Genomic DNA, 16,780 nt, shown 5'->3' on the forward strand with positions numbered 1-16,780 from the left:
AATACAATGCACAGTGCTTAAAAAGTGAAAGAGCGAGTAGTAGAGAAAATAATAATGAAGTTTGAGAAGAATCAGGATCAGTGTAACTATTCTACCTATTGCAGCCTCTACTATATTTATGTGTCTATGTATTTTACTAGATAGTAATATTTTAATAGTGAGACAGAAGTGTGCAAACATCTGCTTATAGCACTGAAACACTGAACTGTGTGACAATCTACTAATTCAATTAATGATTATTCCCAGTCTTGTCCAACTATTGCTTTTAAACTAAGGACAAAATTCTTTAATTTAACTATGGATAGTTTACAACTAATCGCCTAGAATTTTTCACAAAGCAAGTAGCTGAAAACAGTGGGACTTCTGAATAGAGTTCACCAAGGAACATGTACACCCAGCTGAACCTTATACTGCTGTCTTTACAAGTGTACTAGTTTGTTATTTTACTTGCACCCCTGCTTTGAGAAACTCATCTTTGGAAACAGATGTACATACAGTACCTTAATATCTGGAGGTCAAGCAAGGATAACCCGGATAAACTGGAGCTGAGGTAAATATATCCTGCTGATGCAAATAATTCTTTCAGATACAACTGGATAAAATACTCTTCCTAAGTCATTTTGCAGCATGGCTGTGCACTGATGTGATTGTATTGTAAGCCACATAAGTGACACGGACAGAACTGTGGTCCATGCTGTACTCCTGCATATCAGATCAGAAATAAGTAAGTGATTTGTAAAGCTCCTCTACTAGCAGCCCACACTGCAGAAAAAAAAAGCTATATACACAAGCTTTACAGTAGATAACATGAGCTTTGCAAGAGAAACAATAACCAGGGAAAACAGTTTCTTTTCAAAGTCAATAACTTCTCATATATTCAACTTCAGTGGCTGAATATGCTCTGGAAGTTTTCTTTGGGTATGAGTGATTAGAATGCTGTAGCACCTATTAGAGGCTGAATGGATAGGTGTTGCTACAAACAGATAGTTACTGGAATAAAACACTGATATGGTCATAGTATCTATTTTCCATAGCAGCATAGTGGACACAGAGAGAAATTTTGTCCTTTTACTTCTGTTCCTAGTATTGAGAAACAGATGCACAACTGGACTTTGCATATAACAGTGCAGCTTTAGGTATTATTGTACCTTTTGAATTAAACACAATTCCATGTGGTGGAAGGTATCAGTCAACTTGAATTTCTCTGTTACTTCAAAGGGTTACTCTGCACCATTTTTTCTTCTTCAGTCCTCTAAGACAATTCCATTTTAGCAATTATTTAACACAATGTTTGTCAGTCTTCAAATCTTACAAGAACTACTTAGAATTTATTCCAGATATATTAGTGCCATTTTTCTTCATGTTAAAGCTTAGATTCTGTACTAACATTAACATCTTAGAGGGGAAATTTGGAGATGACATCGCCTATAATACGCAATTCCAATCAGAAACAGAAGTTTGCTTATTTCCTCAGCTCATGCAGGATGTGTTTGGAGTATGAGTTTGACTGACCAAAAGGAAGTTCTTTGCCCAAAATGATTGGCATACCAGCACGAAATGTCTGCCCAGAGGACTGCTGCCTAAAGAATTACATAACTTATTTCTAAGATTAACAGTAAATATTTTGCCAAGAATTGCTTCAAGGTCCTAAAACTGGGTTACTGTTATTATTATTAGTGAGGCTGGGTGCAGACAGGCATGAGAAATGGTTTTTACCTATGTCATCTTGCAGTCACAGCAAGGATGACAACATGCCATCACAAGGCCTGTACTGCTGTGGGATGGAATCTGTAACAGCAACGCTGTGCACTATTTTCATCTGTCTTTTATCGCTGAATTATTTATTCTCCTTGTCAGTAAGTTATGGGTTTCCTGATATTTACAAGTCTATTTACAGTCTAAGGTGGGAGTCATCAGCCCTTCTTTCTTTAGACAGCACACACCGGCAACTCATATAGCTGCTGAACTATGTTTTTAACAAAAGCCATACAGAAAAAAGGCAGAATAAAAAGCCAGGCAACCAGACCTGAAAGCCACTGCCAATATACCATCTATCTGTTCACAAAAACCTGAATGGATCGATGGATGACTGCTCATGCCAGGCACTGTGGAACAGGGAAATAATATCAGACTCAAATTTTAAGCTTCATCAGAAAATCCTTGGCTTCCTTTGCTCCTCCCTGTTAGACACCACTGTTTACAATACGTATGGCTGGATAAGTTGGGCACAAGTGAATTAAAGCAAATATACCCTTCCCAGTTCATCCCATGACTGGACAGTCAGTCCCAGCTTTCCTTGGTATCTCTTTTGTCTGTGAGACATGGTACCTTAGAAATGAAACTGTTGGTGCTGACAGAGACACAATAGCCAATGGAGATGACTGCAGATGTGGTAGCAGAGCTGAAGATGGCTCTGTTGGCCACCACGATTCATCAGCAAATGATCCATTTTCACAAAATTATTCTGTTGGTCTTGGCTGCGAAGTCTGGCCACACTTTGCACATGGGACAGTCTGATCTCCAACAACCTATGAGTAACCAAAGAGGCTGATCTTCTACATCTCCTCATAAAACTTAGCATCCTTTTCTTCTGGTGATCTAGTGATCTCAGCCCATGAATCCTGGGCAGTGGTGATAGATGAACAGACTTAAAAGTTCCTGGTAGAAAAATAAAAAAGTGTATTACATTTTGAAAGCTAATAGGATTCTCCTACATTTTCTGTGTTACAGCTGAGTTGGAAATTAACACTTCTACCATTTTGTATATTGTGTCTATATTTTTTTAAATAAAGTTGCCAGACTAGAGGTATGGGAGGTACATCTATCTGGCAGAAAGGTTTTGAGTGTCCTCTGCCTTACTTTCAAGTACACAGAGAATAGTGTATGAACTTAACAACTACTGAATATCTCTTGGTGTGTCTGGACAGTCAGATATTATTATCAATGAGAGCCATCTTCACATTATGTGGAAGGAAGGGGAAGAGAGAGGAAAACAAGGTCTTTGAGAAACTCAAATTACAGTGTATTATTGCCCATGGGAAGTATGTCAGATATGGTGTCTTCTCCTGCCCACTGATATGGTTGTTTCCTTATTCTTTTTGGTATTTGACAAAGCATCCATTGTAATTACCTTAAAAACTGTATTCTGACATCAGTATGAAAAAATTTCTAAAATGAGTAGGGTTTCTAAATGTCCTCAGAAAATGTGTAGTCTTTCACAGAATCCTGCAAATAATGCTTGCAGACTCAGCTGGGAAGGACAGACAGTTCATTTAAATCTGTCCTGAGGTTCCTTCTTGTGTTCTGGGTTGTCATTATGGGACAGGAACATAAGGAGGGAAAAAGTGGCTTTAGAAATACATCTTCTGCTATTTAAAGCAAGACATACCTGCATGCAATATAGACTGTCATAACTCATAGTTCTCTTATTTCTAAAATAAGCCTCCACATCTTAATAAGGTACAGGTGGCACTTACCATAGCAAGAGTCCTGCTCTTCTCTCTCTTCAAGTTGCTTCTTTGCTCCATTTCAAAGTGTGCTTGAGACGTCTCTTAGCTTGTTCAGACACGCAGACTTACTGTGAGTTTCATTCCAGCCTGATTCTGAGACTCTGTCATGACCTCTTCCATAGGTGACCCCATCCCCCTAGTTTCAGCCTAAAAATCAGACTGCTGTCATGAAGGACAGACAGAGCTTTCTGTCTGGAGAAGTTCATTAGAAAAGTCCATTAGAGATGGACTTATACCAAGTGTATTGTTGGACCTACAACACCATCCCTGACTTTTAGAACAAATTTTTTGATAATTGTGCACTGAAGTACAAAATCTGAATGGTCTTGGAGATTGGTAATTATGGTGCTCCTTCTACTAAACCATAATCCTATGTTGCAGCCCTGTGCATGTGGATACTGTGCCTGTTTTCTCTGCTGTTGGCAGAGCTTAGTTTGCAAAATTCTAAATCAGACCTCTTGGACAACAAAGGACTAAGGCTCCCTAAACAAAGTATATATGGGCAGAAAGACTCTGGCAAATGGGAAGCAGATACAAGGTAGGGAAGACAAAGGTAGTGGTAACAGGGGTGGTAGTGGCAAGCTGCCCAAACTCTATCTTCACTCCATGCATGGGGTGACCAGGAGAACAAGGGGAATTTACTATGAGCTCTGCTCTAAAGCACACCAAAGTCAGCCTGAGCTCAGACCATCCACCCTGTCTGTTCATGACCCTCCACCCCAAATCGTTCTTTTTGAAGCAATGAAGAGAATAAGGCTTGGCCAACATGCACAGCAAACAGACAGTCAGATAAATGTATGTACCACCCTAAGAATTTCCACACTTAGTCCCTAATAAGCCATAAAAAGCAATGGGAAACTCTGCCCTTAACATGAACAGAAATCTTGGTACTCTGCATTAAGCCACTAACTACAATTGTTTCTCATCTCATGCTTTAGAATTTCAGTCATTCCCTGCAGAGGGAAGCAATGATAATTTCCTGGCTGAGCACAGACATTGTTGGCAAGTTTTTGTTAATTTTTTTCCCTTAAATGACACATTGGATGAGATGAGTAAGTACTTTGGAGCAGTACTACTTATCTTCTTTGTTAGGTATGCACATGGTATGACTCATATGACTGGGCTATACTAATTAGCAAGATCTGAGACTTGGAGAAAACATTTTGAAATACTCATCTAACCAAATATTTTGTGTACACTATTTCATTGTATTGTATTTTTATTTTTTGCTCAGTAAGCAGGCATTTCTATGAAGCTAAATGGCCAATAAGGGGCAGAAATTGTGTATACACAAATTGTGCATTTAATGGTCCATTTGTTCTTTAAATCTTTGAAACAAGAAGCATGGAGCTCTGAAAGTGCTCTCTTTGAAATCAATGGGCTACTTAGGCATTCAGTTCCACTCAACATGGGTAAGTATGACCACATGTCTTGTCATATATTTCAAAAGGAAATATTTTAGTTGCAGATTTTAAACAGATTAGGTATCCTGGAGGTAGCTCCAATTAATAGAAAATGTATCTGATGACTAAACCGAATAGCTGCTTATTTGACTAAATTATGTGACTATAAATTTCCTCTCTTGTACCAAATTATCACTACTAGCTGCATTATAATACACTCCTCATAAAGTTGATATATTTGTCATTTAGTTGCCTGGGACATCAACTTGCAAAGAAATTACAGGTTAATTCAGATGTTATAAAGCAATGTCATATCAAGATATTTCCAACTAATTATTGTTTTTACATCAGAAGCAATATCTCCTGTGACAATTCGCTCTTGTAGCAAAAAAGGAACTGAATTGTTTTAAAAAAAGTTGAAGTACATTTGACAACAAGAATACCTACCTACACAATGACATGACAGGTGCAGCTAGTAAAGTATAATTACTTGAAAGTGTTAAAGTATACTTGATGGGGTTCACATTTAGGTGTGACAAATCCTTTTAAATATACTTCACTGGACATAAAAATACTTATAAAGTATTTTTTATCCACTGAAGTACCACTCACTACAGCAGTTCTGAAGCTGAACATAATTCTGACAGGCATTTACATCAGCAAAGCATTCAGTGAAAAAGATGGCTAAACAAAAAAGCAAGTTTAAGGTCCTCTGGCCTTGGGAGTGTAGACCTCTGTATGTACACATAACTTTCTTGCTCAGTGAGAAACACACTAACTTAGTTAAAATCTGTGACTTTTCTTGCTAAAATTTCATTTGCCTTTCCATAACCTTACAAGTACTTTCAGCAGTGCATAAGACCACTTTCTGAATAACTGGTTGAAAGATCCTGTTATCCTTTAGCTTAAATGTAAAAAAAGATGCCATTCCGCATTTAATAAATGTGTACTGACTGTCCAATTAATGGATGAGTGTGTAAGATGCATGTATATAAAAAAGAGATAATTTTTGTTGCCTCATCTTATTCACACAATTCAATATAAGATGTGAATGTAGCCTTTTCCTATTATTCCACATCACAAGGACAAAAATAAGTTTCCAAACTTATAAATTCTGAGAGTTGCTTAGAAAATAACTGGTTGAAAACAAAAAGCTGCAGCCTTATTTCTGGCATGTAATTCCCTTCTATAGTTTACCTTGATGGTGGATGCCAATCAGAAACAGGTTACCATCACAAATATTTTTTAATTTCTTTCTGGATTTTCTCAAAACATCATAAAGGCCTTAAGTATGAGATACCCTTCACAACTTATCATCAGTAAAGGATAAAAAAAAGGGGACAAATAAGTTCAGAATAACATCAGATTGGAAAATGATGCAATAACTTGTTAAAAAAAATACACTTAATTTGCATCAATTTTAAAAGCATAGCTGCTAACATTTTTATGTCATCTGAATCTCCATATATAAATTTGGACTGTCATTATTACTTTTTACTTCTAAAGTACTCGGTGATTTTGCAAAATTTAATATGGAAAATAGAGCAGGAAATTTACATGAAAAACTAAGATAAAAAAGTTTACTTCAGAGAAATAATGTACAAGCACAAATTCTTACCTTTGTGTTTGGGTGGCATAACTGTTATCATATGCCTCATAGCTTGGATCATCATATTCACCCCCATATCCATCATCGTATCCCTAAGGTGAAAACAGAACACCGCAGCTTAGAAGAGTGATAAATCAAAGCATATTATCAAGCTGTAAAAATAAATTGCATCAACATGGGCATGTCATGTTTGCCCACGATAATGTGAAACACTGAAGAGAATTGTGAATTGTGAAGAGCAACCTGTACATTGCACGAATAAACAAATCAGTCACTCATTTAAGATAAACTGTGGTGCATTGTCCAAACCACAGTGCTTCAGTGGGATCTGTGTGGAATACTGATGAATGAATAATAAAAACAACAATTTCTGAGCAGTTTGTTACATAAATGGTTCTATAAATACCCACAGGTGAAATGAGCAAATGACAGGTCAAAGATACTGAGTGTTATACACTATTAAGAACGGTGTGACAAAATCTTAATATTCATTGAAAAAATTAAGATTATTATTCTTAATATTGAAAAAATGCAAAACAACAAAACAAAACACAGCAACCTATGAGAAAGAGTATCTGTTGAGCAAGTAATGGCATATGACTTTTAAAAACAATGCAGAGTAAGCCCCTTTGCTTTCACTGAGCATCTTACTCTATTCAAAGGCATGCTTTTCTGTGACAAATTAAGCAACACTTTAGTACAGGTTCCTCTCATCTAACTTAAGGTTCTCACTGAAGGGCTCAGACAGATGAGCAGTTTACCTAAGACAGAGAGACACAATTAACTTCAAAAGGTGGTTCAGCTCATCTAATGCCTGAATTTTCCACTGAGAGAGTCATGGGCAATTGTGATCCATTGTACCTGTCTCTGAACCAAAGAATACTCAGGAACCACACAATAAATAAATAAAGATATAATCCAAGGGATGACAGGACAACAGAGTAAGTAAGAAATGCTGTATGGAGACCATTCTTTTTTATTTCTCTGTGATTTTTGGGAGCCAGTATTTGTAGTTAAATTACAATGAAGCATTTCATTGTCTAAAGAAAATCTTGCTGATAAGGGAAATGTTAAAGGAAATAGTGGACTTAAAAAACTTTGACTTGATATTAATTACAGCAAAAGGCTATTTTTCCTCCCACAAGCTATGCAAAATTTAATCAGGCTAGGGGAGAAGAGACAGCATGAGGCAGCTCCAAAATAACAGCAGTCCAATAAACAATCACTCTACTACACTATCATAACCACCCAAAGTACAGTTAGTTTGGTACTTCATTATTTCTGCTAATTAAACTCTCCAGCAGTATTAAATAAGACTTCACTGGCATTCCTAAATTCGAGAAAACATTCTATGGAGGAAGCATTCAGTTGTTTCCTTAGGTCAAGCATATTAAATTTGCCTGTGCCTCTGGGCTACCCAGCAGTGAGGGTAAGCGTGGATTCCAGGCGGGAGGTTTCATCCCTGTGGTGTTTTAAGTCTGAAGGAATGACAGGACTCTGCATGGTGATTTCACTGTGTCAGCTGCAGTAAGGTAAAGCCTTTTAGAGCAGAAGGGACTGTCCATTTTCAAACTAGGAATGGCCTCTCCCAGAATCTGAAGTCCACACAAACCCCACCATCTTCCATTTTGAATGGTGGTGCACTGTTTTGACTTGTCTGCATTAGTATGAACTCATAGCAAAAAGTACAGCTAAAAACATATCCTTGCAGATGACAGTGATATATTTAACATTATATAGCTAAATATACAATCTTGCTTTGGGGGACAGGATGAGAGAAACAATGCACCCCAGGAGACAGATGTTAGTCACATTGATTAGTATGCTACTGGATGGGATCCTGCTACTGCAAAGATGAAGGTGATGGGAGTTCCTATATAAAGTCAAATAGCTAGAGGACAGACATTTCAGCCTGCTTACCCTACCATCTGAGAGAACAGGAAAGGCAACAATTACAAATTAGCTCTCTCAGTTTCTTGATGCCTGAGGTGGATCAACGTTCAGCATCAGCAGGGCAGAGAACACTTGTTAATATTTGACATCTCTGTGGGTTCACATTACAGACTTTAACAGTCTCCCTCAAGGCTCAGAGCAGGTCAATACAGTGCAAGTGGTTCCAGTGGAATGGTTGGAAAACAAAGAAAAAAAGCACAATGTACCTTTAATGAACAGAAAGTATTTTCTGGATAATATTCTTTTATTTGTGCCAAGCTGTATGAAAATTATCTTCTAATCTATTGAAAGTTTAATACAATGTACCCAGACACCCAACCACACCTTTAGGTATCGAGAACCGAGACTCAAAATAGCTCCTTTCACATCCTTGAAGTGTATTAAACTCACTGACCAGTTTTCTCCTCTTTAACCTTCAGATGCTCAGAACACACAACTTTAATGTTTGAAAATATTTCTTGGTCACACACTTTGAGAGATGAAGCACCCAGCTCTCACCTAGACCCAGCTGAGATCCGAAGTTGTGAGTCTGAGGGTGTCCAAATTCACACATTCTGCTCTACGTGTGATGTGGATGGTGCTCCAAAAGCAGTTTGGTATAAATCCAGAGACCAGAACCCAGGATGCCCTCCCCAAATGCAGTGTAACTTTTTACTCAGCACTAGAGTCAGCATTCATGCACTTTTTAGGTCTACTAGTGCTTCTACAAAAACCAACCAACCAACCAACCAAACTTTTCCTGTATAGAAGTCTTTTTGTCTAACAATAACTGCCACCACCATTCAGAAGAAAAAGCCTCCTACAATGAACTGAGAAATATGCAAAGGGCAACTATTAGAAATATTTAAACTGATAGCCATTTCTAGGCTAGGTTTTTATGCCAGGCTACCTTTATCTCAGGTATTTCTTAATAAAACAACTTTCCAAAACATAAAAAAACCTCAACAAAACCTCTTTACTTTGTGTCAAGGGAAAGGACAGTGAGTCTTCCAGTGACTGGGATTTGCTCTGGCCCTACAACGATACATATTAGATGCAAGATAAAAGAACAGAAATACACATTTGAAGCTACAGTGACACTAAAAATGTCTATTAACAATTTTAAAGAGTTTTGGTATTGTTTAGAGTTTAAAAATAATAAAAAAGCTAATAAGTAGAAATTTAAAATAGAGCTCAATTTAAAAAAAATACCTGATTCAAAAATGAGCTTTTCTATGTATTAACCTCCCCACAAAAGGGAAGACTGGAAAAACTGTTAGGAGAATCTCAGAACAGCATCTGAATTAGCATTTGCAAGGCTCACTTCAGAAGGAAATAATCCCTACTCTACTATTGATAATGAAAATGACAGTCAGTGGAAAAAGAGGTGTAGAAGCAAAAAGAGATATAATTGAAAAAAGGCGTATATTCTACTACCCAAGAAAAAGTTAAGTACCAATTTGATTCAGCACTCAAGAGACTATTGAGAAGAATTTATTTTATTTATTTAGACTTACTCAAGTCCTCTTCTATTTTCAGACGCTGAAAAAGATATTAGAAATACAAACAAAATTCTTTAGTATCATTAGTTACAGGGGTATCATAATATAACACAATCTGATGACTTTAAATATAAATTTTCTTCTTAGTGTTAAGACCCTGTTTCAAACAGTAACAGCCTATACTCAAATGCACCAAGCTTAAATCACCTCTTCTCGGAATAGCCTTAGAAAATAGAATTTTCACATTTTCATGGTCTGAAAAATGGTAGGTTTCAACTCTGTGAAACCAAGAAGGAAAATAAATCTAATACTTCTAATGAAAACTGTCCTGCTCACAATATTTTATGTGTGTCCTCATAATACATGAGAAAATACATTGTAAGAGAGTTGAAACTCATTTGGTTTTTATAGAAAATAGCCCAACTTTTTCTAAAGCAGCAAACTGCAAAATGGCTAGACTTTAAAAAAGAAAAAAAAAAACACCAAAACACAAACAGCAAGTCAAAATAAAGTGAGTTATGCAACTCAGTATTTTAGTTGGCAAACATGATAACATGAAAAATACCTGCAGTCAGAGAACCAGAACAGCCCTTCCCATTAGCTGCATCCAGCAGTACACAAAACTTAGTCCTATACCTCAGAAAAGGTGAAGGTATAAATATCCACCTCTAGTTGTAACTCTTACATAAAAGCAGTTAAGGCACCTTCTCACAGTTGTCTTAGGTTGGAAATAGGAGTATTCTATTCCTATCAGCTAGAGATGTGGCAGTTCTCTTCTGCTAATCTGGTAATTTTCTTTCTGTCTTCCATAACCAATCCTCCCTCTGGGGAGTCATCTGCTGTTAATGGGCTATTGAGTATCACTGCATGATTGATAAAATTACATCATTCCACTGTGAGAAACTCTGCCCAGGGGGAGGTGCCAAGCATTCCTACCTGGATATATATCAAAGATTTGGAAGACCACAATCAGCCTTTTCCATTGGATTCCCAGAGAAGCAGCCTTTCCCATTGGATTCCTAGGGGAAGAACAGGCCTATCTACACCACCACTGGATCTTCAGCGGAAGACTACACCCTTCTACAGGATCATTGCTTCAATAGAAACACATCTGCCACTCCAGGAGGACTGCAGCCACCATTTCAGTTGAACTGCTACCAACACTCTGACCCACAGGGTGTCAGTTCATATTTGACTCTGTCAGTGTTGTTTTGTACTACTGTATTGTTTATTTTATTTTATTTTTATTTTCTTCCCTAAGAAAATAAAATGGTTCTAATAAAGAACCGTTATTCTTGCTCCCATATCTTTGCCTGAGAGCCTATTAGTTTCAAAATTATAACAATTCAGAGGGAGGGTGTTTACATTTTCCATTTCAGGGGAGGCTCCTGCCTTCCTCAGCAGACACCTGTCTTTTCAAACCAAGACAACCGCCTTCAGTATTTTCTTTGCCTTGTTTCTATGTTGCTGTCTCACTTTCTTTTCTGCTGTGACTGGGCCACATCCGTGCTTTCTCACACACCCACATCACCCCAGCTTAGAAAGCTAAAAGCCAGCAGTCTACCACTAAGCTAGCAGTAGATACTCATTAAGACTCACAGGGTAGAGATAAAATATTTCTAGAGGATAATTCATACTATTGACACATATTTGGAAACAAGTTGAAGTACTCTTTAAATGAAAACTTTTTTTCCCATTACTATAAAGGGAGCCCAGGATGGATGTGTTAGATTTAGATAACTGACCTTAAGGTAAGCAAGCTAGTTCACAATTTGAAGGAAATTATTGCTCATATTGAGAGCAGTCCTAAGCGAAAGAATTTGGAGGTGCTGGTTGATGAGAAGCTCAACATGAGCCAGCAATGTGTGCTTGGAGTCAGAAAGCCACACATGTCCTGGGCTGCATCAAAAGCAGTGGGACCAGCGGCGTGATGGAGGGGATTCTGCCACACCCTCCCTTCCTCGTAATACCTCTTTGGGAGTACCGCATCCAGTTCTGGGGTTTGCAACATAAGAAGGACATGGGAGTGAGCCCAGAGAGGAGCGACCAAGATGATCAGAGGGCTGGAGCCCTTCTGCTATGAAGACAGGTTGAAGGAGATGAGGTTTTACATCCTGGAGAAGGGTTTGGAAAGACCTTGGAGAACCTTCCAGTACATTAGGGGCCCCAAAAAAAGCTGGAGAGGGACTATTTACAAGGACATGTGACAGGTCAAGGGAGAATGGCATATTAAGGTGTTGGTAAGGCTCAAGTTGCCCAGAGAAGTTGTGGCTGCCCCATTCCTGGAAATGTTCAAGGTCCGTTGGATGGGGCTTTGAGCAACCTGATCCAGCGGGAAGAATCTGTACCCATGGCAGGCAGTTTGGAACTACATGATATTTAATATCCCTTCCAACCCAAATAATTCTGTGACTCCATGATTCTAACGTGGGGGGAAGGATCTCTAAGTAGATGCAGAGGAACACATCTCAGTGTATTAATTTATAAAATTTTGAAAAATAGCAATTTTATTCTACCAACTACAAAGAGAAGTAAAAATAGTAGTTGCTTTATATTTGGATTGTTCAGTGTTGAAAACCTTTAGTTAGAGCAGATGAATGTCATTGAAGTACCTAGGAAGTTAGTCTGTTGCTGAGCAAGGATTCCCAGAACTGTAATTTATATTTAGAAACTGAAATTCTGACTAAATTATTCCATAAGTACATATGTCTGCTTTTATAGCTGGCCATGGATTCTTCAGCTCTACCAATAGTGTTAGAAAAATGAAAAACTAGATATTATCACTTTTTTAAAGATTTTATATATATATATATATATATATATATATATATATATATATATATATTAATATCCCCTCCACTGGAAGATTTAACAAGCATTTTGAAGATGAACTAAAAAATAAGTAGAATGGCATTATATCCATCAAAATTATAATTAGTAGTAACAATAAAAAAATAATGCTGAAATTAAAATGGGAGTAGCAATCAATTGAAAAATCAGAGCTGTGTGTTAGGGGCTTCATAAATGTAATGTATGAATTGGAGTCTACAGTGCTGAGACAACCAGAGAAGAAACACACATGACCTCTTAACAAGATCACTCTTCGCACCAGCAATGGAAAACACCTTCATAAAGGAATGGTAAACATAAAGAGAGAAAAAATTTACATATGGTCATAGAAATATAATTAAAGTTTCAGTATAATTACAGTCATGGAAATTTCACAAATTCAAAGCAGAGAACATTCATGTCCTCATATTTCAATGGTTTAAATAAAACTCATGCAGAACAATTAGGGCAGTAAGAATGAGTGAAACTTAACAAGTTTAGTACCCAGATAAAGACAGGGCAGAGGACATAAAAGCAAACAGATATGAAGTGCCAAAACAGGCACAGTAAAACAGAATCTCAAATACGTCCAAAAAATTGCTGTGTATTCTCCTAGATGTAGGCCTAATTTCTTTTCTTTCCTATTTTTTGTTTGTTTTTAACTAAATGGAAAATGAATGAGTAACACTTAAAAGAAATTTTGGTGTACTGAAAATCAGAACAGAATGAAAATGTAAGCAAAAATCTAATAGAAGAGAGTTTTCTTACTCCTTTCATATTTGAAAGATGAGAGTACAGCACAATTTGCTGCTGCAATTATACTCCAGCATTCATCTGATTAACACCCTTCTTCAAATCCTTCTGTTGCTTTCTTTATGCCCAGATTAAAGCTTCTAATCTAATTCTAAAACCAGATTAAAACTTCTAATCTACGTGTCAAAGCTCTGTACAATCAACTGCTGCTTGCATCCATGTATTCTTGCATTTCCCCCTAACTTTGCTGTCATTGACTCTGAAACCCTTTCCTCTCCCCTTTATTTGTGATGATTTTCATATTGCCTCTCCCTAAGGAACGGCATCCTAACCACTGTGACAATCCTTTGCTCAGTTCCCACTCCCCAGGAATGTCTTGCAGAAATATATTTCTTCCAATATCAATAAAATGACCTATTATAGTAATAAGCAGCAAGTGGAGATGAAAAATCATCCAACACTATCTTCTTTGTGTATCTGAAGTAAGATACATTTTTGCATTTGTCTCTGACTCTGAGATACCTGAAAAAAGGGTTTTTTAATTGGTATTTTTACTGATGACGTGTACTGCTTTACATAGTACTTGAGTGATAATACACTACAACAGCAAGTTGCACTGGTGACATTCTATCGCATAAATGTCATTTAAATTAAAGATTTCTTTTCCCTGTGAACTGAAATGAATGGAGAAAAAAAACAGCCTTCGGCTGCCAAGGGAGAATGGGCTGCAATACACCCACTATTGGTTTTAGTATCTTTATCCTATCTAATATTCCTCTTTATAAAGTTTCCAGCAAAGTAGATAGTGAACCTCTCTTGCATCCTGATGCTCCCATTGTTGGAGAGAGAAAAATGGAGGGAGCTGGCTCTGTCCATGGAGCAGTAAGATTTAGTTAATCAGAGATAAAGAAACAATTATAAGTATCTGTAAAAAGCGATAACTATTCTGCCCAAGTTTAGTAACTTATTGATGGTTTAAAGCATCTCACTGTGCTTTGACTTGCTAGACACAATGTCATATATGTTAAATAAACTCTATAATAGTCTAGGAAATTATATTTCCAGGCCTTGAATGGCTGGGAATTCCAAGAAATTTTACTTTTTATTTTCCAACACTTGAAAACTGGATAGTCCATCTCAGAGCTTTTTAATGCTCAAGTAAATGCTGTGTTACTAGGAAGGAGCAAAAGTGCTTTCACAGGTGCTTAACAACACCTTAAACAACATTTAATTTTAAACCAGATTTCACTATGATGTATTATTATTGCTGAAACTAGACTATTTAAATACAACTTGGCCAAATGCAAGATACTGTGCTCTAGCAAATACATCCTCAAATTTTATAAGCTGCCCATGTCTCCAAGTTTAAAGAATTCCCTAAAGAAAAGACTTGTAGGAGTCGTGATGATTAGCAGCTATACAATTTTACTGCAGTGCTGAAGAAAAAAGCTCCTCAAAAATAGTCTTATATGTCAAGAAAAGAAAAAAGAAAAGAAAATAAAAGAAAAGAAAAAGGTTAATTCTTTCTGCAATCCTACTGTTTTTGATCCACTTTTATCCTCTACTTAAATATATTTAACCATTAAGGATTCCATGAATTAGTAATACATAACAGTTAACAAATCCTGAAGTGCTCAAAACCCAAGGCAAATAAAGATTTATTTATTTATTAATCTACAAGCTGGTCTAGATGAGTGCTCAGGCATTCTTCATTTTAGAATCTTTATATCCTAATATTTGGAAGACACCCCATGCCTTTTTCACAAATTATAGCCCATGCTTATACAAATTCAAAATTTGAGTTCATTCTATATTTTCTGGAATCTAATTTTATAGAAAAGTATTTCTAAAAATAATTTGGGACAATGAATTTTAAATTCTCTTCTGTATGTGATTTATGCACTCTGCATGATTTTTGAGTCCATGCATAAACATTTTAACTCATCCTTTCATTTTTTGTACCTTATGAAAGACTCTACAGGATTATTTAGCAGACATAACAATGATGCCTCTTATTTAGCATTTGTTCAAGCCATCCAGCTAAACAGTGGTTTCACCACTACCATGATAACCTTTGATTATATTTTTAAAGCTGTAACCTGAAAAATATGTTCCATATATATATATACAGACACACACATTTTAATTAATTAAACTTTTCTTTGCACTCAGTTTTTAAGTGCTGATGCAATGAAATTTACTATGAACAAAATAATTAGCTTTTAAAAGGTATGAAAATCAGTCACTAAAGAAATTAAATGTTAAGCTGATATCAGTTGCAGAAGAGATGAACTCATTGTTTTTTCTGCTTATGACAATGATTAAGCTTATTATACAAGTGTTGCTTGTACTGAATGCAGCAATGTTTGCACTGCTGCTAATCACATTTGAATAAAAATGTTCCTGAAAATTCTTCTTGATCCTGCATACTGTAAAGGAGCAAAATCCAAAGTACCTACCCACAGCAATATTGAATTTTCTAACATATACTTTCAGATTGGGAAAAATATTTTAGCAAGGATTAAAGGTACTGCAGGCTTTTATTCTTAGATTTAAAAAAATGTAAGAAGAGTGAACTCAATGAACATACTCTTGTAAGGAATTATTCCTATAGGCTAGGTATAATTAAAGAAAACATGTAGAATGTAATGGGACTTCTCATTTGTGAATATAATAATGAGCAAAACAGTAAAGAGTGGTTAATACTTATTGAGATATTTAAAGGTAATCTTTAAATTGTTATTCCCTGAAGTTTGATCATGCAATTAGAGAAACTGGGAATGGAAAAGAACAGATCATCTATTAGAAACTCTTGTCAAATGTGATTGCTTCTTCCAGCCCATTTTTTAGTGCTTTCTCTAATCAAATGCTAAATATTGCCAGGAGTAGGGATTCCACCATTTCTCTTGGGAGACTGTCTGACAGCCTAATAGATCTTTGTGTCAGACACCTCTGCTAACTTTATCCTGTGTGACTAAAAATATCCCACTGTACCAGTGAGATACATCTCACAACTCATTATTCTCAGTGTTCTCCAATGTCTGTGTTATATTCTTTCATTTTCTTTTAAAATTTACTCAAATATAAAGATCCAAAGTCAATGCAACCCTGACACAGAGAGAGATACATTGATCAGCAGACAGCACAGCAACCAGTGAGGATCCACCCCCAAATCCTAATAAAAACCTCATACATATCCTTGCCTTCACAAATAGGGTCCAGGAAATTGTTGTACTGGTTGTC

The 16,780-nt window shown here is 36.5% G+C and overlaps 1 protein-coding gene across 2 annotated transcripts in view; it reads right to left on the reverse strand.

The window, feature by feature from the left end:
• The window catches only part of KHDRBS2 (KH RNA binding domain containing, signal transduction associated 2), a 324,652-nt gene that overhangs the window by 44,326 nt on the left and 263,546 nt on the right, over positions 1-16,780 (reverse strand). For both annotated transcript variants that reach the window (XR_005256157.1, XM_038130241.1), the window contains exon 7: positions 6,531-6,613. Coding sequence is in view for 1 of the 2 variants with exons in the window: in XM_038130241.1 (XP_037986169.1) it covers positions 6,531-6,613 (83 nt within the window). In the remaining variant the exon portion in view is untranslated. The remainder of the gene's footprint in view (positions 1-6,530; positions 6,614-16,780) is intronic.

The sequence above is a fragment of the Motacilla alba genome, chromosome 3, assembly GCF_015832195.1.
Source record: "Motacilla alba alba isolate MOTALB_02 chromosome 3, Motacilla_alba_V1.0_pri, whole genome shotgun sequence".
NCBI lineage: Eukaryota > Metazoa > Chordata > Aves > Passeriformes > Motacillidae > Motacilla > Motacilla alba.